Consider the following 26,266-nt stretch of genomic DNA (forward strand, 5'->3'; position numbering starts at 1 on the left):
GTTGCTTTATCCTAAACATATTCAAAGTCTCTTTTTTCTTGGAATATTATTTTAATTTATAATTGTGTTCCACAACTGTGTAGCACAACACAGGACAAACTGTGTAGTCAAGTTTGTCTGGAAAGTGCACTGGTTTTCTTTCTTATTGATGGTGTCTGACAGGGAATTCAAGCCCACATGATCAGGGATATACCAATGACTACAGATTCATTTAAAAAAGCTATCAATAAAATAACAAAACATCTATCTCTTTATATTGATAAAGATTCTCTTGCAAAAGGAACACATGCATGGTCATTAATGAATGGATATTCAAAAGTGAGAGTCCAATTATATTTAGAAATTCAGTGGTCTTTGAAGCAAAAAAAATGTTTTTAAAGTTAGTTTTGGAGTCTTCCGAGGCTTATGTCACGTAATGCCTTGGCTTCGATCAACGGAATTAATGCCCTGTCGCTGATACAAAATGAGAGAAGAGAATATTATTTATTTGCTGTGTATATGCCCCACACCTACAGCTGAAAGAAAATATACTTAAGTGGCATTTTAAATCCCGAGGAATACGGGCCTGTAGACAAGCACTGATAAGATGTCTACATTCAGATGACATAACACTGAACTCAGATTTTGTAAAGTTTGTATTAATAATAAGAACGGAATTAGAACAGCAAATAAAGAATATAGGATGTATATAATAAGTAATTTGTATACTGAACTCAGAAATATTAGGTGCTGTTATATTTAACAATAAAGATGATGGATTTATTTACTAACCCCTTCACTGCGGGGCTAATTCCCCCACTGTGAGGATGGAACACTGTCTCAGGCATTTGCTAGACCCATTGTCAGGTGAGACTGTCAGTAGGTAGGAGTTAGCAGCTCATGCACAGGAGTTGTAAATTTATTTCTCTGTATAGTTATATATTTTGTCGCTAAAAGGCTGGGTTTGCCTCTTTCAGGATTTTTTAATGGTGTAGCAAGATGGATATAGTATAAAGACCAATCAGTAACTTATTTTGTTTTTACAATAAACTAGTCATATAAATATAATTCTGGAAGCACTAGTCATATAATTAAAAAGGTGCCATTTTTAATCTGTACCCATTACAGACTTGTTATCCAAAACATATCTGGAAGACATTTAGTTAATGGTTACCTTGACTCAGAGAGTGCTACATATACATTTACCCACTGTGATAGATCATGTTTTCATACTACACAAAAATGTGTCTCATGCTTGGTTTTGTAGAACATAAGATGGTAAAAAAGTTTTTATCTTATTACAAATGGACTTTCTGTCACTGGATGCTGAATGCCTGATCATTGGAGATCTGTCTCGGGTTAGATATGGATTACACTCTAATTGAAATATTGAAAATGGTAATGAACTTTCACAACAAATCATAGTGGCCTGCAATTTGCACCGTAATATTAGGCAAATACTGTCACCTTCAATTTGTTAATTACTCTCATAAAATCTACATCAATCTAACAAAAGTAGCATTTCCTCATGTAGTCCTCATACCACTTTGTTTCAAGGATAAATTTGTGGCTAATGTTGATAACTGCAGCACCAGTGCCTTGACAGTACATTCTTTCAGTTCCCTCTATAAGCTCTTACCTTGAATCAAGTGAGCACAGAAAGGACACCAGCCCAACCATTTTGTATCTTTCATAGCTATGCATGTTCACATTAATCAAGCATTTTTATGAGCAGTTTTAGGCCACTATATAAGAATGCATTAATTAGTGTCAAGATATCTTAAGTGGGCCAATGACCTGAATACATTTGTAAAGATAACAACAGAATAAACCATTCACTAACACTTTACAAAACTGTTAATATGTCCAATGCTCATTCCTATCTTCTTTCAAAGTATGGGATCTTAGAAACCTTATATTAAGAAAACAAATCCTGTTTAATATTAATTAAAATAGGAGTTTTGCAATCTAGTAAACAAAAAATTGTAAATTTTCAGTGTATCATGCTCATGTTTTCAATTTGTTAGGGATGTTTTGTCCAAATTTGCATTTTGAAATAATGTTATGATATTGGTATACCTGAGTAAACATCATGGTCTCTATCCAGTGTAGTGAACTGCTTCCCGTTGTGCCAGGTGAAGGAATCACCAGCGTTGCCATTGTAGCGACCAACCCTCAGTTTATAATATTCACTTTCTGGCTCGAGTCTGAAACTCGCATATTCAGCAAAAACCTTCCGGCCCGACCAGTCTTCCATGGTGATAAGCAGCTTGTAGTTGCCTTGGTTTGTCAGCCAGTAGATGTTCTCTAGACCGAGCCAGTACTCTCCATCAATGTTGCCAAAGCCTTGCTGTGAACAGAACAAAATACAATTTAAATGATCAATTCTCAAATGTTAATGTTTTTTAAACTAAAGATGGAGCTAAGTCAGTCAATTTCAGGTTATTTTAGGGCAGTATTTTGGATGTGAACCAATGGACAGACAGCCTATTTTAAATAAAATATTACAACATTAAAACTATCAACACTACTTTCAACAATAGAAAGAACAATAGCACTTAATAAGTCCAAACTTTAGGCCAAATTCTACAGAAGCCATTTGGAAGAAATTTAGGCTCCACCAACCTATTCACTTAATTCTTTACAGACGTTGATACCAAAGTGTTCCTTTGAAGGAGAATGGAGAATTATTGAATGTAGGATTACATGAGCTTGCAGTTTCAGCAAATGCTTGAGATGAAAGAATATGCATCTTTAAGTTGCAAGCATTATTATACTTTGAATATCCAATAGGATTCAATTTAAATTAATTTATTTAACAATGTGCAAACCAAAATTGGAACATTTATCATGAACATACAAAGAAATATTGCCTTCAGGACTTTGAGTCTGGAGCTAAATCAAGTCAAAATACTTTAAAGTAAAACTTCATGTTTAAGGATAGATTGTCTTAATATCACTTGTTCCTTCTTCAACAGACAGCTGCCATGTCTTCTTCGCCAGGCAACTTGAAGTTTGCCTTTTGATATATCTGACACTATACCAGTGAGTTAAAACACCATTTCGCCACTGATACTTGGTGCAGATATCTACCACTACTACTAGGAGGAGATATGGTTGTTGTCTGGATGCAAGGCACATAGATTTTAAAATCAGTTTGAACCATTGACTAAATAGTATAAACCTGGCAAGACCACCTTATCTTCATATGCCAGACTCGCAATATCTGATAGGGGTTAAAATCACCAAAACCACACACCTATATACACTAGTAAGCCTGCTTTAGTTTTGTACATCCCAAAGAAATACATATAATAGGTTACCGTTTGGATGCATTCCTTACAGCAATTGTTCACTAGTAAATGTGTAGGTCCACGATCCATACAAATGTGATATTACTGCGAATGCATTACCTTTTAGAGAAAACGTAGACATTACCTGTAATATTGTGCTTATAAACTCCACTGGGGGACAGATTGAGCTATGACATTTTTAATAAAGAGAGCAATTCCTTAATCTATTCTGATTTTTCTAAACTTTTTGAGTTGATAATGCACAAAGTGCTTTTAGCATCTGTCTTGGAATCTTTCTTTCCAGGGCTGCCAAAATTGAATCATGTATTGAAATATTTGGCCCAGTTACATGCCAAGGTCCTCCCTCGTTAAAAAAACATGACAAACCACTGTATTCCCATTATACATAAAAAGACCTTCCCTTTACACATCAATGCAGAAAGTGTTACCGCAAGTCATATTCTCACCTATAACATTTTTAGATTATTCGTAAGATATATTTTAAATTTGCTATATATATTTATTTGTGTGACAAGTTAAACACATCTTTAATTCAGACAGTGTACCTACATCTGTGCGTGTCAGACCCAACAGATTACTTCTGAGCTAGTTCAGAAAACTAATTCAGTAGATGTGCACCATGCCTCAGACATTTTTGTTAGGAACAGATCAAATGGGTTGGGGGGAGGGGTTGGCCTAACGGCTAAGGCGCTCGACCTCGGACCTGGGGAACTCGGTTCAAGTCTCGGTAACGACGCCAAAACCCCCTGTGATTCTGGGCAAATCACTTAATCTCCCCGTGCCTAAAAACAGAAAAAAATGAAAGTGTGTCCTCATGTAACGTAACTGGTGCTATGTAAAGCGCTCTGATAACTGATTCGGTTCGGTTCTAGTTCGCGCTATATAAAACTCTGCAAAAAAAAAAAAAAAAATCCCTTCCTCTTTTACGGGTGAGAATGAGTCAGACAATATATTTGCATCCCATGCGTGTTTCCTTATTATCAATATATTTAGATGAGCAACTGAAGTGAGAATTAGATCCGACATTAAACTCCACCTACCTTATAGGTCTCCCAGTTCCTGAAAAAGTTGACTGAGCCATCCAGTCTTCTTTGAATTACCGTCCAGCCTCCAGGATCATGTCTTTGGTCACACCAGACTTGCATGAGTCGGTTTGCGTTGTCAGGTTTTACTAGGTAGATGGTACTGGTATCATGGCCATCTTCCAGTGCTTGCAAGCAATCTCTCCATGGCCCTAAAATAGAATAATTGCCTTTAAAAAGTAGTTTTGGTTATTGTACTATATTGAAAATACCAAAGGTATGTTGTATGCATGCTTGCTGCATTCCTTACATATATTCATTGCATGTTTTACAAATTGCATATATCTTGCATTTGCATATCAATGCAGCATATTTTAGTATCCCTTTTGAATATATTTAAGGTGTGTGTTATATTTATCTTGGGATGGAAATGCAGGGCTATTGGTCAGAGCAAGTTACAGACAAAGCATGAAGCTTCTTTGTTTACATACCACACCAGTGCTTGTCTGAAGAATGGCAAGATTAGTAATGTACAAAACAGCATTATGACATTAGAGAACCAATGATATAGAATGTCACTATTGTTTTGATGTAAGAACTTAACGGATATCAATTTGAATAGCTATAAAAATATCCCAAACACTCAGTCACCGGTGCTAAGAAGTGCTTAACTTTCAATATCAATTTACCTGCGACCTTTCCCAATACCTAAGAACAGGAAGGCACCTACATACATGTAATTGCAGATCTAAAAACAAGCCTTAGTCAATTGAATCAACTATCTGTGTCATAAATATGCTTTTGATGCCTTGCAATCAAATACATCATTTCTCTCCAACATCTTTATATGGAAGACGCACAGAAGCTTAATGGGAAAATGTACCCTCATTGCAATAATTATTATAACGTTAAACCTCATGAAATTAGGATGTGAGTATGTATCAACAGGACACTGTTCGATTGGAAAAGATACTCAAATGAGACAATGCTGAATGGGGATTTTTTAATACCCGACTTTCTTTAGAAGTAAAGAATCATTGAAAACCTGTCCCTCAGACATAAGAAAATTACTTTCAAGGTAATGTTTTAATATGCATACATTTTGGCAAATATGCTGGAGGTGCATGGACACTGCTGCCAGGGGTAAGTCAGGCATTCATTTTCCTTTTCTTTGATCATTGAACAGAGAAATGTGACCATGTTATGGAGATTGGATTCAATCTTTGTAATTTTGTACCAGTCGCTTTATTGTTTTTTTACTGATTAATAGAATATTGCCTGATATATGATTTGAAACATAGACAATTGTTGGTTAGAAAAAAATCTTCAGTAACTTGAAGAATGGTAATATAAACTTACATAGCCTTATACATCATTGAATATTTATAAAATACCGAAGAGTAATTCAGAGTATTTTCAGGCCTGCCCCTTTTCACCCAAAACTGCAGGTTTAATAAATGTGCAAAACCTACTTTTTTATTCCTATTTCTTCTTCACTTTGAAAATTTGAGAGCGCTTGTAAAATTTTCAACCACAATCACACACTTACTTCACCTTTGTTTTTTACAAGTAAAGTTCGGTGTTCAGTGATGGCGGGGAAAGTCTTTGAGATTGTTTGTGAATACCCCCATGGCTATGTCTGAGTTTGACTGTTCTCAATATTCCTAAATGGCGCCTCACTGGCCCTTGCCTAAGAGCTCCCAAGTTTGGACTTCTTATCTAAATTTAAGACTGCAAACAATCCAGCCACCTGACAGATCTTCTCCTGTTGTAAGAGCCATCTTCCCTTGTAACTGTGAGAAGATCCTGACTCTATGTTTTCCTGGTAATGGGAATTGTTTTTAAATTCATCAGCTTAACCTGGGTGGGCAAGCATATGAATCTAAAATCCTTTTTGTTGTGATGACAGGCAAGCATATGCATCCCTCAAAAACTAGTATAATTGTGAATGTTTTAGACTCATTTATAAATCATTAAATATGTTGGCCATCAAATTTGAACAAACAATTAGTCAAATGGTGACTCCACTCTGTACCCACAAGTATTTATCAAAATTAGGGCGTTATTCAGATTGACTCTATCTAATTAATAGGAAAAATTAATCATATTATTTATTAATAGATTATGTTGACTCTGCTTTCATTTGTTTGCAAGCAAGATTATGGAGAGGATGAATCTCCACATTGTGTCTAAGCGTGTATGCTACGTTCCTTGAATTACAGCCGGAAATGATAAAAGTTGAATCCACACGCCACATTTTCAGAATATAAGAAATAACATAATTTCTCACCAAGCAAATGTTTTCCATGAAGCCACAGAAATTTGCTAGGATAAGCAGTTTACTTAAAAGATGTATGTCCTTGGTTTTGGTGAGGAGTTGTGTGGGAAGCTTAAATAGCAGTTTTTGGGCATGCTACAAACCACAGGTCAGTTCCTTTTGCCCTAACAAGTAGTTCTCTGACATTAGTGGTTGTCGCTACATTTTTTGGCCAGGACCTTCCAGTCGGCCCCTTTCAGGCTGAGATTAGGAATCATACAATCCTAAATTATATCTATTTAGGTAAATAATTATTAAAGTTTGCTTCAAATAGTTTGTTGGATAGTTATTTCACTTTTCTAATTAAGATTGTCTTAAATTCGTTCACAACGTTATTTTATTTTCTACTTAGGCATAATTGAGAGATATTTCCGTGATACAGGATTGTTTTTTTTATAAACCATGCTTACAATAAAAAAAAAACAATAGCACAAATCATGGATGTAAAATTAGAAACAGATGGGTGAAGTAGTTTCCTGTTGAGTTTATCACACAACACTATGCAGAGAAAAGGCAATACGATTTGAAACCAAAAGAATGAAAGATGTCTCCACATATCCCAAAGTGAAGCAGATAGACTGGTCTTGACAATCAGAAAAGTGTTCACTTACAATGGGAATTCAGTGAGATGAGGAATGAACTGGAGAAGGTGGCGGATTGGTCAGAGTATGTTAACAATTTGGATTGTTTTCCAAACTTTTTGGGCTTTTTTTTTAGAAATCTTTTGTTTTAAAAACATTGAATCAAATAGAGAAATGTATGAACTTTTCTTGAGTTGATTGAGGAAGCCCAGCAGTCATCTTGAGGAGATCCTGAACCACCACAGACATGGATCCTTATGCTCCCGGGAACGAGATTGGGTTACATTTGCTCTGCAATCAAGTAGCCTCCGTCACAAACCAATACTTTACAAAACAACGTAATATATAAACATTTTTAACGTTTCAGATAAAAATGTTAACATTTTACTTAGAGTTCAGATTTGATTTTTTTTTTTAATTTACGTTAGTTATAACCCTGTTTAGTGTTTGTCCTGCTTCTGTATTAATGGCTACTAAGACAAGGTGTTGGTGGTAGAACAAACCTTGGCAACACCATGTCCATGTTAATCTCTTCTCTTCCAAGGGGAGCGGACAGTACTGCGACTTGGGGTGATGTCTTCAGGCATCCCTGAGGCATGCTTCTAAAATATTACTTGTGAGCCTGCTGTCTCATTAATGGTAGTCAATGTCCTCATCTGTGCATTAGATTGCAATAGAGAACAGGAGACGATGGCGTGTAACAGCAGTGTGGTGCATTCAATGATCATGACGCGCCAATAGAGAAAAGTTGGAGCCGAACCGTCAAGTGCGAATAAGAAAGGAGTATAAACAGAAGAGGGCTCAGAAATTATGCTAAGCGTTCCAACAGAAAAAAATTGAAAAAAGCAACAAATAGCGGATTGGAAACAATCATCAACCACAGATCAGCTCTGCAAAGATGATCAAACTTGCCTCACAATTTGTACATGAGTGAGAAAAGCAAGTAATCCAGACACACTCGCAGGAAGGCATCCCATCCCAATTATCCAAAGAAAAATCTGGAAATTTTCTGGTGAAATGGTTACTTTTACAGCACATTTTTCAGACAAATTGGCCAAAAAAAGTATGATTCACATTTAGTCTTGAAAGGACCTAACGCTATATTCCAACTTTTCCGGATCTGCCAGTTCTCACAAGTACTATTACTCAAAATAAGCACAGTGAGTATGTGCATATGACTACAGTTTGTACTAGATACAAGAAAAAGCAGAAAATAGCAGCCAGATACTTGGGCCAAAGAAGAAACAGTGCCGATCTGATGTAGCGTGTCCCACTGCGCCAATTTCGATGCAGAATCCAATACTGAAAGCAATGACACCAGATGTAATATTTGTGTCAGGACACAATGCCTGGTCCCAGGCCAATTAAGAGTAAAAACTTTTCACTGTCTAATAATAAGATACCAATTATGCCAGCCTGCCAGTGGTATCTCTGAAGTGTACTAGAGTGCTGCTAGCTGTTGATCACTGATGCTCAAAAAGGCCTCTTTTGCTTCTCATGGGAGGCAGGAGTTACTTGAAAACTCTGTGAGATTTCACGGATTTCTATGAATTGGCCCAAAAAAATCAGTGCAAACTGCACCACGCAGTGCGCCAGATGTTTTACTCGAGTGGCAGCTTTCTCATCGCGAATGGTGGCGACTGCCCGCGTTGAGAAAATCACGCTGGGTGCCCTCCTAGCAACCAAAAATGTAACCAGAGTATACCAACTCTCACTTGCCAACTTACCACTGGCGAGCCGCGCGTGAGAACAAACTACGCCACGTGGCAGTTGGTCCGGAACACCGTGTTAGAAGTATAACGCGGAGTTGTAAAAACTCCGTCGGCGGAGTCGAATTTATCCCCCACCCCTAGACTAGGAACCCTAATGTTGTACATTTTTAAAGTGAATCAAAGGCACCAGTATCAAGACTGAGGCAAGTGACAGGAAGCAAAAAGCACATAAGGAGAGTTTATATAAAGTCTTATGGCGGCACGCTTTTAATTGTTTTTAACTTTATTTACAGTGTTTATTTTGTGTATGAATCACGCTTTGCTCTTTCTAGTTTTGTTCCGTTTGTTTTCCTTGCCTTTTAGCAGCCCTGGGAGAGTTGAGGCTCAGAGGCTCAGCCTGCTGAATGTCTGAAGGCCTGCTCAGCAGCCTCTTTTGCTGAAGCAGCAGTCTCTGAAAGGCGCTCTGCTGCTGTTTATTGTGTTAACAGAGGAGGGCGCAGGGCGGCGCTGCTTCTGATGCCATGTGTCAGCACATATCACTCCCCAGTGTTTATTTTACTTCGTTTCTTGGACTTGAGGTGGGGAAAACCCTCCATTCAAAGCAGTATTCCTTTCCATTTTACTGGTGAAATGCCCCCATGCCCAACCTCAAAATAAACTTTAAACTCTGCGTAAGGAATGTTTCTATTTTAGGTTCAAATGGGTACTGACTGTGTTTCAGGGTAATATTGTGAATGCACAAGTTTCCCTTTTGCAAAGTGTTTATTTAGAGGTTTTTTTAGGGTGATGATTGGTGGTAATGGTTGCTCTGCATACACGGACCATTTGATGAAGTTATTAGACTGCTTCTACAAATAAGTTGCCTTCTGCCTCTTTGCTGGGTTTTTAGCGAGACACGCCTTCCGCATAACTGCTCATTAGAAGGGAGAGAGATATGTGGGTGTTATGGTGCCCAGGTCATATTATGAGTAGGTGTTATGGTGCCCAGGTCACATTATGAGTGGGTTTGATGGTGCCCAGGTCATATTATGAGTGGGTTTTATGGTGCCCAGGTTATATTATAAGTGGGTGTTATTGACCCAGGTCATATTATAAGTTGGTGTTATGGTGCCCAGGTCATATTATAATTGGATGTTATGGACCAGGTCATATTATAAGTTGGTGTTATGGTGCCCAGGTCACATTATAAGTGGGTGTTGTGGTGCCCAGGTCATATTATAAGTGGATGTTATGGACCCAGGTCATATTATAAGTTGGTGTTATTGTGCCCAGGTCATATTATAAGTGGATGTTATGGACCCAGGTCATAAAAGTAGGTGTTATGGTGCCCAGGTCATATTATAAGTTGGTGTTATTGTGCCCAGGTCATAATATAAGTGGATGTTATGGACCCAGGTCATAAAAGTAGGTGGTATGGTGCCCAGGTCAGATTATGAGTGGGTGTTATGGTGCCCAGGTCATAAAAGTTGGTGTTATGGTGCCCAGGTCAGATTGTGAGTGGGTTTTATGGTGCCCAGGTCATATTATAAGTGGGTGTTATGGTGCCCAGCTCATATTATAAGTGGGTGTATGGTGCCCAGGTCATTATAAGTGGGCGTTATGGTGCCCAGGTCATTAAAAGTTGGTGCTATGGTGCCCAGGACATATTATAAGTAGGTGTTATGGTGCCCAGGTCATATTATGAGTGGGTGTTATGGTGCCCAGGCATATTATAAGTGGGTGTTATGTACCCAGCTCATAATATAAGTTGGAGTTATTGTGCCCAGCTCCTATTATACGTGGATGTTATGGACCCAGGTCATATTATAAGTAGGTGTTATGGTGCCCAGGTCATATTATGAGTGGGTTTTATGGTGCCCAGGTCATATTATAAGTGGGTGTTATGATGCCCAGGTCATATTATAAATGGGTGTTATGGTGCCCAGGTCATATTATAAATTGGTGTTATTGTGCCCAGGTCATATAGTAAGTGGATGTTATGGTGCCCAGGTCGTATTATAGGTTGGTGTTATGGTGCCCCGGTCATATTACAAGTGGGTGTTATGGTGCCCGGATCATAATATAAGTGGGTGTTATGGTGCCCGCTTCATATTCTAGGAGAAGTGACGAGGAATCACTTCAGACAGTGGTGGTTGTCTCTCCGTTCTGTGACATCCTACAAGAGGTGCCAATTAATCTGGAAACGAGGGCATGATGTACAGAATGAGTTTCAGCCTCACAAAGCTGCTCATAACAGGAGGTGTAGGCAGGTTGAATAGTTATTCTCAGTGTATATATCTTTGCAACTTACAATGGAAATGCTGCAATGTTTTGCAAATGGCAAGTAACATTGAGGGCAACGGGTGTATCAGCCCCGCTGCCTGAGATTTGAAAGGAAATGTATCAAATGGCACAAAGTGGGAGTGATATTTTGGGCAGGTGTCGCGTTGTTACTTGCCTCTACACCACTTTGTGTAAAGTTTGAGTCAGTTGTGTTCTCTCTCACTACACTCAATGACACCAAAGCGGACCATGGTACCAAACTGAGGCTTGGCCGTTAACCCTCCTTCCTTGGCACTGTACGCCACTCGGCTAGTGTGCAGCGGTTACCTGGTGCCTTTACTTCTCATATACTCTAGTCTGGCTCTCTGACATTTGGGATGAAAATGGCTATAAAGTGCTTGGGGATCAGGACATGGGGAGCCCCAAGACATCTTATGTGGATACCTGAAATATGTGTCATGCAATTTTGAAGTGTTATGGAAACAAAAGTTTTAATAGTATCAAAACAAATCAAGACACTTTACTTATTGATATGCAAATGATAAATATTTGTGGAGAAGTGTGGCTCACTGGTTAGAGGAGGCAGACCTGGAAGCAGAGGTCAACCTGGGACCAGGGTTCAATTCCCGGCTCGGCGGGGTCTTGAGTCCTAAAATGTCCATGGACTCGACAATTCTCGCTCCGGTGCCTACTCGATTCACGGGTTCACACTCTGCGACTCTGGGCAATAGCTTGCTTAATCTCCACAACGGCCCCTCGCGGCGGGATGCCTGGCTTTCACCTTGTGGATACCCTGCCAGGGTTATCTCACAGGGGAATACCAGGACGGGTTCCCTAAGCAAGCGCTTAGAAACCGCTTGGTGATTTGCGCTATATAAATTCCTGTACATTTACATTTACATTTACATATTTGCGTAAAGCCTATTTCCAGACATTATTTTTTCTACACTATATAGATTTATCAGTACAACTGCTTGCCTCTGCAAGTTTAGCTGCCATTTCAATGGAAATGGGTTGTCTGTGGATGACAGTGCACTACCACACCATCCCTTGTCAATATATTAGTGGCATTGTGTTCCAAAATGCACCATCAGCTAAATACTGCACCCTTGCCACTCTCCTGCTGAATGGGTGTATCTCATTTGCTACAATTGTTCTTTGTGTGATGTTTGGAGTTTTCACAATCCCTATGACTGCAGTAGTGTAACATTGATGTCAGCCCCCCTACTCTGAAATGTGTTCCAGCACCACTGGATGTGATTCAAGATGGCGTACGTCTCCTTGGGGTGGCCCTTATATGTTGATTACATATTGAGGAAAATAATGCACCGTTTACTCCTCACTGTCTGTTAACATGGCATTTTTCAGGGGCAACAGAGAATGCACATTTAATCGATAGTAGAAACTTGCTACTAACTCTCACCACTAAGCACCACAGTACGTTTCAAGCCCACCTTTAGATTTAGTGAGTTTAAAAACCCTAGTAGGTAACCAGATGTGTAACCAAACATAGATAATAGACAATTTCTAATTAAAGAAAATGGCCATTGTTGGTGACCTGGATACTGGAGGATGGACATTGAGACTAAGGTATGGATTTACTGGCTGTCACTCTCCAGGTCAAAGGGTATTTTAAAAACTGAAAGGTAAAGGTCCCCCATGAGGTCAGACATCTTGCAGATTCCCGAGATATCAGGCGTGAACAGAAATATCTTTCCAGCTATGTGGAAAGCCATTTATCTGTAACTCAATCAGCTTCTCGAGACTTCTGGGAGAGAATACTAGAAAGAGCTCGCAATCATTCAAACTCATGGATGGGGATTGGTACGGAGAATGTCTGGGAATTATCCTCTCTGATACATCTTGACACCCGTAAGTTTTTTCCAGGATTGCAAAGATTTCCCCTCCTTGATGCACGCACACCCTGAATTAAATATCTTTGATAGTATGTTCCATGCATTGAATTTGTCCTTTGGCAGAATTATTTTTTCTTTTTTTTTGCTAGACTCATAAAAAATGTGTGCTAATATACCGGAAAAAGAAAAACACAACGGAAGGAGGAGTATTTTTAGAAACCTTGATTAAGAATAATTTATTGTATTCTTTATGTATTATAGGTCCTCAGAATCTCTCTTGTTTTGGTTCTTGGCATACAGTTTTCTAGACTTTCCTGAATTGTTTGTGCTGCCCGCACTATTCCCATAGCATCTCCATGTGGCCCTTAAAGCTCGGCCACATGGAGATGACTACCTCAGCTTGATACAAAGCGAAACAGAGAGTGTGTGGTGTAAAGAATAGGTGTCGCTTGCAGCAGAGAAACATAGGCTCATCATCCATCCAGCAAACCTAGCCTGAGTCAAACTCAGATCAACTAACCAATCGGGGCTCAGCTCCAGATGGACCAAAGCAGAGTGTTTATTCCAGAAGTCAGAGCAACTGCACTAAGCCAGATTCTAACAATATCAACAATCATGGCAGAAGTGACTAAGAATCTAACATGGCTTCGGAAGGAAAATATTCTCTAGGGAAGGCAGAGAAAACAAAGGGGTTGATTCATCATTTTTTTCTCCTGCTAGAGTGTGGGTAATCTCTTCTGAAGTTACAGTGTGGGGAGTATCTTCTGAAGTTAGAGCGTGGGTAATTTCTTCTGATATTAGTACGTGGGTAATCTCTTCTGAAGTTAGACTGTGAGTAATCTCTTCTGAAGTTAGAGTGTGGGTAATCTCTTCTGATGTAGAGTGTGGGTAATCTCATCTGGGGTTAGAGTGTGGGGATCTCTTCTGTTAGAGTGTGGGAATCTCTTCTGATAGAGTGTGGGTAATCTCTTCTTCTGTTAGAGTGTGGGTAATCTCTTCTCCTGTTAGAGTGTGGGTAATCTCTTCTGATATTTGAGTGTGGATAATGCCTTCTGTAACTAGGGCTTACTGAGCTAGCTCCGTGGACCTGCGTTCACCGGGCAGTTTTTTATGCCGTGTTTGGTGGTGCATGTTGAAGTGGCGTAATGTGAATGAATAAATGTGGCAGAAGGTAGGATGTATCTAGAGTGTCCCAATGTTTGTGAACCTTCTAATTAGAAGCTCCCTCCCCCCAACCCCCACTCATGGTCTTTGTACATGTCAACATTTCTTCTTCTATGTACATAGGAGTGCATACATAGAGTTTTACACCTGCTACTAATTACTTTAAGTGCCATGTGTGCATTTATGTGTATATAAATTAATTCCTGCTATTTAAAAGCATACACAAATATACTACATGATAAATGTGGACAGCACACACATACACACATATATATATATATATTCCAAAACTACCTTCGCAGGTAAATGAAAACGCACTCGAAGAACTTCTCCTTTCACAGTTGTTTAAACGCGTTGGTATCTGCAAGAGCGAGGTTGCAATAAACAACTGTGAAAGGAGAAGTTCTTCGAGTGCGTTTTCATTTACCTGCGAAGGTAGTTTTGGAATGTGATTTCGGCAGGGCTCTGCCGAGGAAAACGCACCGGTGAGAGAGCGCCAGGGGTCACCTAAGCTGAGCCAAGTTGTGGAGGATATATATATATATATATATATATGTATATATGTGTGTGTATATTAAATATATATATATATATATATATATATATATATATATATATATATATATATATATATATATATATATATATTATATTGATTGCCCTTCAATGTACATATGGTTATTTACATTGAGGGCTTTAATCAAGCAAATAAAATGTTATCAAGCATCATGTGTATATGTATAAATTATCTAAATGTTCCTATTATTAAAATAATTCTCTCCTTCACATCCCTACTCCTCTGACTCATCTCAAACCTTCTGACTACTCTGAACTCCCAAACAGCCCTTCTTAGTCTATCACCCCTCATTTTTAGCCATGTCACTCAATGAACAAGCACACAGGACCATTATTTACAAAAACAACTTACTACTTCCCCTTTTCAGATCCACTCCTATCATTCTATACCTCCCCCAAACTCTACTAAACACACAAGAAATCAAGAGCACAAATCTAACACAACTATAGCACAAGGGAAAACAATTGTACTAACTTCCTAACTACTCATTTTGAGTTATGGAGGAGCGTGCTACTCTCCGAAAGAAATGCTTCAATGCCTCGTCAGTGGTAGTAAGCATTTTACAAATACATTTACAATTTACAACACAAGTTACAAGAAAAAAAGCTTGCAGTTGTGCATGCTGTACAAGCCTTGGCCTCTGTAGCAGTGGAGAATAGGCTCAGATGGAGAGTGACAGATGGGCATATGTCAAAGTGATGACCCGCCATAACTTTGTCCAGAATCTGAATACCAAACTTACACATCACAGGCTTAAAACCTGCATTATCCGCCTTTTCAAAGTTTGGATTTCTGTAATCAATCGGGAGTATTTTTTACTACCAATACCTCTGAAAAATATTTGTTAAAGAGGTGCAGTGCACTTTATTGCAGTGCCAAGTGTGTGACACATGTTTATGGCTCAGACCTGTGCGGGTAAGTATTGCTCCATCCTAGGTAATCCAGACCACAGCAGCAGGGGACCTGCATTCCTGACTAGGAATGTCATGGGACGTGGAGACAGTCTGAACTACTCTGAAAAATATACACTGCACCAAGAAGTCTGTTGTACAGTGCTTGGCTTCTTTCTCTGGCCAGCACTCTAGATCCTTACCTAAGTTCTGAGTTCTGGAACGCTCCTTCGCCCTGTTGGCAGTTGGAGCTCTGGTTGGACTGGGGGCTGACCTACCTACATCTGTGCTGCAATAAAGCTCCTGCTTTACTTACCTATTTGTGGAGTCCTCTTCATTTACAACACTTGGCGACTTGGACTTGTGGAGTGTCCAACCACTTCATCTCCACGTATTGCTGCAGCCTCAAGAAACTCCCACAGTGCGGTAGGCTCAGAAACCCCTCAAGAACCCCGTGTGGATAGCGAGGAACGAGGACGCAGAAGACTGCTTGCCAAAGGTATTCTTGTCCGATTAAATTGTCATCGGAGGACTTCTGGTTCACAAAGTGACATCATCTCAACCGAGTTAACACCGCGGTGAGTCGCATAGCAACGCGCGCCTGCAACGTTAATCCAAGCACGCGCCACCAGAAAATTAACTGCAGCAACGTTAGCGTCATTAGAGCGCAGATCCTGACAGCGTCTGCGTCAGCGTAACACAGACGGCGGAAGTGGTCGCTCAATAACCGGATGCTACGTCATTGAAACGCAAAATAAAGTGTCACTGGAACGCACCGCTACAGCGAACCTACGTTTTCTTAAAAATACCTCGTTCAAGAAGCGCATTTCATTAGCGCATGTACTCTCGCTATAGTAAATATTACAAACGTCTTACGCAAGACATTTTCGGCCATTCTACGATTAATTGAATATTGTGGATCTCCATGGAAACGCTCGTGTATGAGCGCTAAGCATCTGCTCTTTGCTGACATTGGTTCTTCACCTCAGATCTCCTTTATAATAAACCGTAAGCCTATAATTTTATTCTATTCTGTTTAAATAGGAGAGTTTACTTGTTTTACTCTTTTGTGAGCCGTGAACATGACTCAAGCCATCAATGTTGCACTTCCTCCTCAATTCCTGTCAGAGCCTGGCATGCCTCAAATAGCTTGGGAAGACTGGATAGTAATGTTTTATAATTACATCGAGGCTCTGGACAGTGAGGATTATTCACCCAAACGTAAAAAAAGCATTACTAATGACCACATTGGGTAAAGAAGGGCAACGTTTATTTAGGTATCTCCCTCAAGTATTACCTGTAGGGTCACAAGCTGACTTTGATGAATTTAAAGAAGCGATAACAAGATTGGAGACCCGTTTTGGCAAAGAAGAAAATCTTATACTCCAAAGATATAAATTTTATAAGAATAAACAATTACCTGAGGAGAGCATTGATTAATTCGTGGCGAGATTGCGAGAGTTATCTATCAAATGTAACTTTGGCCAGATGGCTGACGAGCTAATCAGAGACCAGCTAGTTGTTCAAGCCAATAATAGAAAAGTACAAGAACGCCTATGGGCAGCAAAGAATCCAAGTTTAAAAGATGCTATAGAACTTGCTAAGATTGTGGAAGAAAGCGAAAAGTGTATGAGGGAACTACAGAAAGGTGGTTTGGAGACTAAAGTGGCAGAAATTTCTCATAAGAGTATCCATAGCGAAAATAGTGACGATGAAGCTGCTGCCATCGCAATTGTCAGGAAGAAAGGTTATGTCCTTCAGAAAAAGAACATACAACAAACTCCCTTTACCAAGAATAATCAAAAAATTTGTTCTAGGTGTGGTAGCTTTTCCCATCCTTCTGATGGAAAATTTTGTTATGCAAACAACAAGGAATGTCTAAAGTGTGGTAAGACGGGACATTTCGCTAAAATGTGTAGGAACAGGAATAATGCGAGGGTAACAGTTGTGAACGAAAGTGATGATTTGAGACGTGATGTCAACAAAATCCTGGTACTGACTGACACTGTGTGCGCATGTGATAATCAGAGAGGTAATCCTTTCAAGGATGACTTTATAATTGATGGAAAAGTCATTACACTCATGGTAGATACAGGTTCAAAATGGACTATAATTCCTAATTCTCTGATGAAAAGTGTGTGGGGTGAAAGAGTGTTGAAAATGTGTGACATTTTCCCATCTGGGTACCAGGGGGAGAAAATTGATATACTGGGTTACTTTGAAGCTGAAATTGGTTTCAAAGGAAGATTGGCGTGTGGTAAGATTTACATATCTGCTGATGGTCCGGCAATCTTAGGCCGTCACCACCAATATGATCTTCACATTGTGGTTGACCCTAGATCTGATAACCCCATTTCTATTGTTGAAACTCCATCCTTAGAAGTCATTTTAACTAAATATAAAAACGTTTTTAGAGATGAGTTGGGTGAACTCATTGGCTATTCACATCGCATAGTTCTCAAAGACGGCAGCTCACCTGTACAACACAAAGTAAGGAGAGTGCCCTTTGCCCTGCGAAATGAAGTCAAGGCTACTCTTGAAGAGATGCTTCAAGGGGGAATTATAGAACCCATTGAGGCGTCCCCTTGGGTTTCGCCCGTTGTGATCTCGCAGAAACCGGACAACAAGATCAGGTTCTGTGTGGATCTTCGTTCCCTCAACAAATGTGTCGTGGCAGATGTCTTTCCCCTACCCAACATAGGAGAATTAGTATCAACCCTCAAAGGAGCAAGGTTCTTCAGTAAGTTAGACCTCAAACATGCCTATCATCAAATTTGTTTGGACGAAAGCTCTAAGCATTTAACTGCCTTTATCACCAGTGAGGGCACATTTCAATTCACCAGGCTACCCTTTGGACTAGTTTCAGCTGCTAGCGTATTTCAGAGACTTGTTTCTGAAGTTTTTAAAGGTCTTGATAAAGTACTATATTTTCAAGACGATATCTTGATTTATGGTAATTCCCTACAGGAACACAACAAAATTTTACAGGATGTGTTAATCAGAGTGGATGAGGCTGGGTTGACTCTAAGAAAAGAAAAGTGTGCTTTTCTATTGAGAGAAATTGAGTATTTAGGATTTTGTTTATCTGAAGAGGGTATTAAACCCAAGAAAAATTTACTCGAAGCCATTGAGTTAGCACCCTCCCCAGTTGACAAGGATCAGCTTCGGTCCTTTATGGGCTTGATAGAATTTTACTCGAAATTCGTAAGAGACTTCTCATCCAAGACTGCTTCCCTGAGATCCTTACTAAAAAAAGGCGTAAAATTTAACTGGACCCCTGAACATGAATCCTGCTTTAGACTTATCAAAGGAGAACTTAAATCGGCCAATGTTCTCACCCCTTTTGACACTGCTCGGTCTTCCATTCTCATGGTTGATGCCAGTGCCATTGGCCTTGGTGCGGTTCTCTTACAAAGGCATGGTAGCGCTGAGAGAACCATTGCTTTCGCGTCTAGACCTCTGTCCTCCTCTGAGTCTAACTACTCGGTAATAGAGCGTGAGGCTCTTGCCGCAGTCTGGGGAACAAGTTACTTTCGAACTTATCTATGGGGTTACAAGTTTGTCCTGCGTACAGACCACAAACCCCTGTTGAATGTGTTAGCTCCTGGAGGGGCTGGTAAAGGTTCCCCGAGATTGGCGAGACTGGCTTCCCGTTTGCAGGATTATCAGTGTGAGATCGAATTTGTCCATGGGTGGAGGAACGTCCAAGCGGACTGTCTGTCTAGACTTCCCATTCCCTCCATTGATTCCGACTCTGGGATTCCGTCTGATGATCTTGCGGTTGCTGTAATGGAGGATGTTTTGTCAGTGGGCGGTGGTTCGTTTTCTCGTGATGAATGGTCTAAAGGCATGGCTGAAGATTTGACCTTGAAGGCTGTCATCGGTCTTATTTCCAATGGTACTAAGAGAGAAAGTACTGTTGGTCCTTCAGTCAGACCCTTTCTAAAGATCTTGGACGAACTTTCTTTGGAGGGTAAAGATGTGTTGGTGCGAGGTGACCGTTTTGTCCCTCCCTTTTCATTAAGGAAAAGGATTTTAGACTTGGCTCATGAGGGGCACTTGGGTCAAAGTCTCACTCAACGCCGCGTTAAACTGAACTTTTGGTGGCCCTCTATCGACAATGATGCAGTGGATTGTGTTACGAGGTGTGGTTTCTGCAAAGAAGGGGAGAAACGCCTCAAAGTCTTGGGCTCTCAGTCTACGCAAAAAATTGCTTTTGAAAATACTCCCTGGCATAGTGTGTGCATTGATTTTATAGGACCTATGAATGAACTGCCTATTGATTATCGTTTTGCAATTGTTTTAATCGACTGTTTCTCTAAATGGCTGTGTGTACACTTTGTAAAGGAAATCACCACTGATGCCACCATAAAGTTTCTGAAAAGCACTTTTATCAATGAGGGATACCCTTCTGTTCTCATTTCAGACAATGGGACTCAACTCACGTCTTTGAAGATGACTGATTTTGTGAATGAGTGTGGTATCAGACATCAGAAGACCAGTCTTTACAATCCACAAGGCAATGGCATATGTGAAAGGGTGAATCGCCTTGTCAAGGGTGTAATTCAGATGTTTGTAGAATCTGGCTGTTTCTCTACAGAGCGTGTCCAGGAATTAGTAAGGGCTTACCGCTCCACACCCCATAAGAGTGGTGAAAAGTCTCCCTTTGAACTTATGCGTGGTCGCACGCCCGTGGGCAAATTGAACCCCGCATGGTTGAAAAGTTCTAATAGCGATGTCCCTGCAATTCATGACAACATTTCCTTGCCCATTTCTGTTGGTGACCTGGTTAAAGTTAAACCAGGAAGATTTGCGAAAGGCCTCAGCAAGTTTAGGGGTCCCTACAAAGTCAAGAGAGTTTTCCCTCACTTCATTGTTCTGGCTAACGGTGAAAGTTGGAATTACCGGAGGGTGGCCCTCTACCAGAAACGCAAAGACTTTTCTTCTGATGATCTGCTCCCAACTCATGATGATGGTTGTAATGGATACTTACTGTCTTCTGGTAACTCTGCCCTGCCCATGCCCTTGCCAATTGAACGGGGGGAGGTGGGTGGTGGTGATGCTTCTACCTCTTTGCGTACACATCATAGGGGCCCTGTGGTTAATTCTGCTCCTGCTTCGCTTGTTTCTACTTCTATTCCTGCATCTGTCTCCTCTTCCTTGGCTGACGTTGGTTTAAGGAGCTCTCGCTCTCGTCGCCCTCCCACGTACCTGAATGACTATGTGCACTAGTATGTTTTCCTTTTCATGTGTTTTCATTCCTTGCAACGAGGGGAGATATGTTGTACAGTGCTTGGCTTCTTTCTCTGGCCAGCACTCTAGATCCTTACCTAAGTTCTGAGTTCTGGAACGCTCCTTCGCCCTGTTGGCAGTTGGAGCTCTGGTTGGACTGGGGGCTGACCTACCTACATCTGTGCTGCAATAAAGCTCCTGCTTTACTTACCTATTTGTGGAGTCCTCTTCATTTACAACAAAGTCACAGAGTGTTTTTGTATATGTACAATGTGCCATCATAAGGCAAATTCCTAGCTCTGCCCCTCTCACATTCACTGGCACTGCCTTCCCTCTCGCTGCCTCAGTCCCCTATGCTCTCACTCGTTATGTCTTTCGGCTTCTTTTCTATCTCTATCTATCCCCTCTTATGCTGTGAGTAGAGCTTCTGCTCTTTAAACAAGCAATCTGACTTATTTCAGAATATTAATCCTCCAAAACATGCATCAAAACACCCCGGCCAAAATATTGTATCTTACATCAAAAGATGATGTTTTCATTTCACTTATTTACAGTTTAACACACAGGGAAATTAAGTTATTTGCTCAGAATCACACAATTTGTTGGTTAAGTGCTGAAGCTGGGATTAGAAAATATCTGCAAAGTACCAGGTCAATAATGTAGCCATTGGAAGTGCATTCCCACCTCATTGTACTGAACAGCACCCTAAAAGTTAATCATACTTTGGAAGCACAAGAATGGACGTAGTACTGTGGGGTAACCATGAGTGTCCAGGAGAGGTGGTTCATACCAGATTCTGTTAGTATTCACATAATAAATTTACATAAAACTCTTAAAATTCTTACTTGATCCTAATTCTAAGACTGTGGCACGGATCGAGTCCTCCTGGGTCTACACTGCACAACCCAACTCTAGGACAGCATGCCACTGGGACCCAATTTACACAGCTGGAAAGGACAGACTTTATCCCTTCCTTAGCTTGTCTCACTTCTAAATCCACAATCACATTGGCATTGTCCTAATTAAATAAACATATGAGTACCCTGAAACCTGTTGAGGATTACGCCTGGTGTTTGAGGCCATGTTGACTGGTCCAACGCCAAGGACGTGCTCCTTTTCCCAACACGGCACGCACGTGCCCCCTTCCACAGCATCACTGAACACGCAGGACTTGTGGTGTTACCCTAAAACATGAATCCTTCTGTGGATAAGGGCTTCAAAAGAGGAGCTTGAGGCCAGAACAAACAAACAAGGACACGACAACCTCTTCCTGGCTTCTAATTCCAGGATAATGACGGTTCAGCGCTTGTATATTTGTAAGGTTTCTCCCGGTCTTGGAACCATCATGTGATCAGAGGGTCAGCTGTGTTTCTCTTCAGCAGAACATGTAAGCAAGACCCAGAGAGAGCTAAAAAGGGATGTTGACTCTGGCGAGCAGAACTGTGCATTTCACAGCCAGAATCTCTCAAAATGATAGGAAACTCACAACTCACAGGGTGTTGTTGCCTACATTTGGAGTATATGTTCAGGTTTTTGTTTTTTAATTAACAAAACTATTCTGTGGTACTCCTGGGGAACTATCACACTCGCAGCTTCTTCCGTGTTCTCAAATGCATAAGAATTCAGACATGAATAAATGTACACAGTGCAGATTTACATGAGTCAATGCTCCACCAGAGTGCACGTGCACATTTCAATTTAGGGGGTTATGTCCTTGACAGGAGTAAATTTCCTCCCATACCCAGGATGTGACTGGTCCAGGACAAAAATTGTAAAAAAACGGCTAAACTCGCAAGTTTATTGGTGCTCACCAACTTTACATGAGACTAAATCAGAGTAATTTTTTTTTTTCCATATGATATATTGCAAAGTGAATATACACAAGAAATGTGTGCTTAGTGAATTGAAACCCTGCATTGTGTAAACAGGAACATATGATGACGACAACTCAACATTTGGAGAGAAAAGCACCTAGTGTGTCACGGGCATTGGATGAGGGTTAGGCAAGAAAACAAAGGCTGTAATTAATAGATAACACTGATCTCAAAATACCCATAATGATAATCCACCATTGTCTTAGGTTTGCCGGCACATTTGTCCCATCGAATGCATCTAATTTGCACCGGGTGAAAATGCCTGGCGACTGAACATTTGGTAGGATATGAAAAGAGGTGGTAGCTTCATATTTACTACAGGGTCAACAATTGTCATGGTAACTAAGTGGCCATTCCTGGACCAAGGGAGGGCACCAAGGACCAACCACACTCACTTGGCAGAGAGTGCAATGCCCACTGGGGCACAAGAGCAGGCAGGTGGCAAGCCTGGCATTCTTTGAGCACCGCCCTTCACTAATGCCCTTCATGTGCGGGGAGCTGGACACCACAGACAGGCAAAGAAACAACTGAGCTGCCTCCACAATACATGGAGGCCAAGATTGAGACCTCCCAACAAAACCGCATTTTCGGTCCGGAAGTTTAAAAAGTCTGAGAAGTAAACAACCATATCCCAAGGCTTCTCCTTCTAGTCACCCAAGGCAGAGAGTCTGTCTGCTTTCAGATCCAGCAGGCCTCATCCCTTCTCCACTTCCAGAAAGAGTTCTTTACTCCTTGTTCAAGCAACACCTTGTCCTAGTGACCTCCATAAGCATCACCTCACTCCCTACAGCCCACCGACCTATGCACCTTCTCCCTGTCCCACTCCGCCACGTACAACCCAACCCATCCACCTCCTTTCATGTTACCTGAGAAGCCACCTTGCTCTCTCGACTGCCCTTTCCATCCATCAGTCACCACCTCAACCCCTCTCCTTCATAGCATCCTGAGTCCCCGTCCGCTCTTGATCGTCCTTGTCCACCCATTGAAGCTTTCTAGCCAGGTTTCTGCTACATAAACCTCAATCAGACACCTATACATGCATAAAAATAAGAGCCACCAAGCGTCGCCGAGTTCACTCTGTGAGTAGGTGATACACACTCAGATGAATTTGCAAATCTGTTGCATAATGCACTACACACAGATGCTTTTGGGCTCCCAGCCACAATTTTGGAATATGCCTATTGTTTTTCTATTTTGGAAAACAAATTCTTCTTTAATCAAGAAAGCCAACTTAATATCCTTGCACAAGGCATGACAGATATTTCCCAACATTTAGAGTACAGCAATTGTAAGTTAGTGATTGCAAATGGGACCTCACAAATGGAGTCAACTTTAAAAATAGATAATATATCAGCATACCCTGAAGTGTACTCTGAGGCCAATTGATGTGGTTACCACCAAAGCCAAACTGTGTATCCTGTGGTACGCCAAACGCAGAGCCATTGGCTTTTCCAATGGATGTTTGCATGGCGCAGACTTTATTTCTTAATTCAGTGGCATAAGGCAAGCATAGGGGGCCAACCTGCAAGGAATGGTGAGGAGATCCCTCACAATGCCCATACCCTCCATCTGACAAACTGAGGGGCACCCCTTTATGTGAAGAAGACTGGGGGTCCCCTGTATCGCGGGCTGCAGGAGTGTCCATTACACCTCTGCCTTAATTTACAGTTCAATATCGTCCCTTAGATATCTTAGAATACCAAACAAGTAAAAAAGAAGAGGAAAAAAATCTAAGATGGCCGCCAGTGCAAAAATCATGCACTCACATGCATGAGCGACAATCCTGCATTTCTTTGTGTTGTATTTTCAGCCAAAAAAACATTCCAAGATGACCTCACATGCATGTACATGCTTGAGCACATATGGTTGACCAATTTTGGAATAGTATTTGCTATATAGAAAAAAACATTTCAAGATGGGCATCTGTGTGTCTTGCGTGCGCGTGCATGCTGGCGCAACAGGGGCTATCTTGAATTTTTTTATGTTATACTTTATTATTAATTTACCATTTCAAAATTGCTGATGGCCATTGTCAAATGGTAAATGCACAGGAAGCCACGCAGATCCATAGAAGCATGCAGTGTAGCAGTAGTGTGCAGTTCATGTGCCATCCCAAACAAAGGGGAAAAAAGGCGATATTATTGGGCATCAGGGATGTGAAGGGGAGGGTCTCGAGAGCCTCAGATGAGCGGGGGCTGGGAAAAGTTAAGAGAGAGCAGCGATAAGAAGGGAGAGGCGGAAGAGGAAGTAGTCCCTGATGTACTGGAATGCAAGGACTCAATGGGGGTGGAGGGAGACCCAAAAAGCCAAAGTAACCCAATAGGTGATGGAGACAATCGCTTGTAGGCGAAGCTAAGATGTGATTGACAATGGTCGAAGCCAACTGTTAGAAGAAGAGGAACACAATAAGCCAATGGTTGAAGAGGACTGCCTCAAGGCCCACCCTAAGTATGTAGAAACAGGAGCTCTGTGTGCAAGACCTAAAACTGGATACAATGGATTATTTAAGTTTTCAAATGTGACTATATCTTTGTTTTAGAGCACAATCAGTGTGTTCCTTTTTTAATTACATCCATTCAAACACTAATTTCTTAGTTTTTATTTTAAGGATGTGATTACAAACCACATATTTCCGGTGCCGTGATTATTCCTAGTCAGGGATGCCTGAGTGGAGAGGGAATTATTTGACAAGTAGAGGCAACGAAACGAATTTGGTAGGAAAGTATTCAGAGGGCACATCTTTCTGACATCTGTGCATGGAATGCAATAATATTACCTGTATATCACAAGTTAGTGGAGAAGTGTATTGTCCATAGATGGGCGGACTGTTAATTGTATGTCTTTAAATGAGCAATATTTTATAATGTCGGACCGGATATATTTAAGAATGAGATGTCACAGACTGAAATATTAAAGCAATTTATCAGCCTGTCCTGGCAGAGTTGACAGGAAACTTGTTAGAAAGTTAAGCTTTTACGAGTGTTTGCCACAAGGATGCTGACACAGTGTACCACAAGGATGCTGACACAGTGTACCACAAGGATGCTGACACAGTGTACCACAAGGATGCTGACACAGTGTACCACAAGGATGCTGACACAGTGTACCACAAAGATGCTGACACTGTACCACAAGGAGGCTGACACAGTGTACCACAAGGATGCTGACACAGTGTACCACAAGGATGCTGACACTGTACCACAAGGATGCTGACACAGTGTACCACAAGGATGCTGACCCAGTGTACCACAAGGATGCTGACCCAGTGTACCACGAGGATGCTGACACAGTGTACCACAAGGATGCTGACCCAGTGTACCACAAGGATGCTGACAGTGTACCACGAGGATGCTGACAGTGTACCACAAAGATGCTGACCCAGTGTACCACAAGGATGCTGACCCAGTGTACCACAAGGATGCTGACACAGTGTACCACAAGGATGCTGACACTGTACCACAAGGATGCTGACACAGTGTACCACAA

General features: G+C 40.9%; 2 protein-coding genes across 2 annotated transcripts in view; one reads left to right on the top strand and one right to left on the bottom strand.

The window, feature by feature from the left end:
- The window catches only part of RALGPS1 (Ral GEF with PH domain and SH3 binding motif 1), a 1,636,862-nt gene that overhangs the window by 692,789 nt on the left and 917,807 nt on the right, over nucleotides 1-26,266 (top strand). The window lies entirely within an intron of this gene.
- The window catches only part of ANGPTL2 (angiopoietin like 2), a 99,699-nt gene that overhangs the window by 5,924 nt on the left and 67,509 nt on the right, over nucleotides 1-26,266 (bottom strand). The window contains exons 3-4 of the mRNA XM_078646108.1: nucleotides 4,334-4,527; nucleotides 2,059-2,329 (exon numbers count right to left, since the gene is read on the bottom strand). Of these exons, the coding sequence (XP_078502234.1) occupies nucleotides 2,059-2,329; nucleotides 4,334-4,527 (465 nt within the window). The remainder of the gene's footprint in view (nucleotides 1-2,058; nucleotides 2,330-4,333; nucleotides 4,528-26,266) is intronic.

The sequence above is a fragment of the Lissotriton helveticus genome, chromosome 5_1 (assembly GCF_964261635.1).
Source record: "Lissotriton helveticus chromosome 5_1, aLisHel1.1, whole genome shotgun sequence".
NCBI lineage: Eukaryota > Metazoa > Chordata > Amphibia > Caudata > Salamandridae > Lissotriton > Lissotriton helveticus.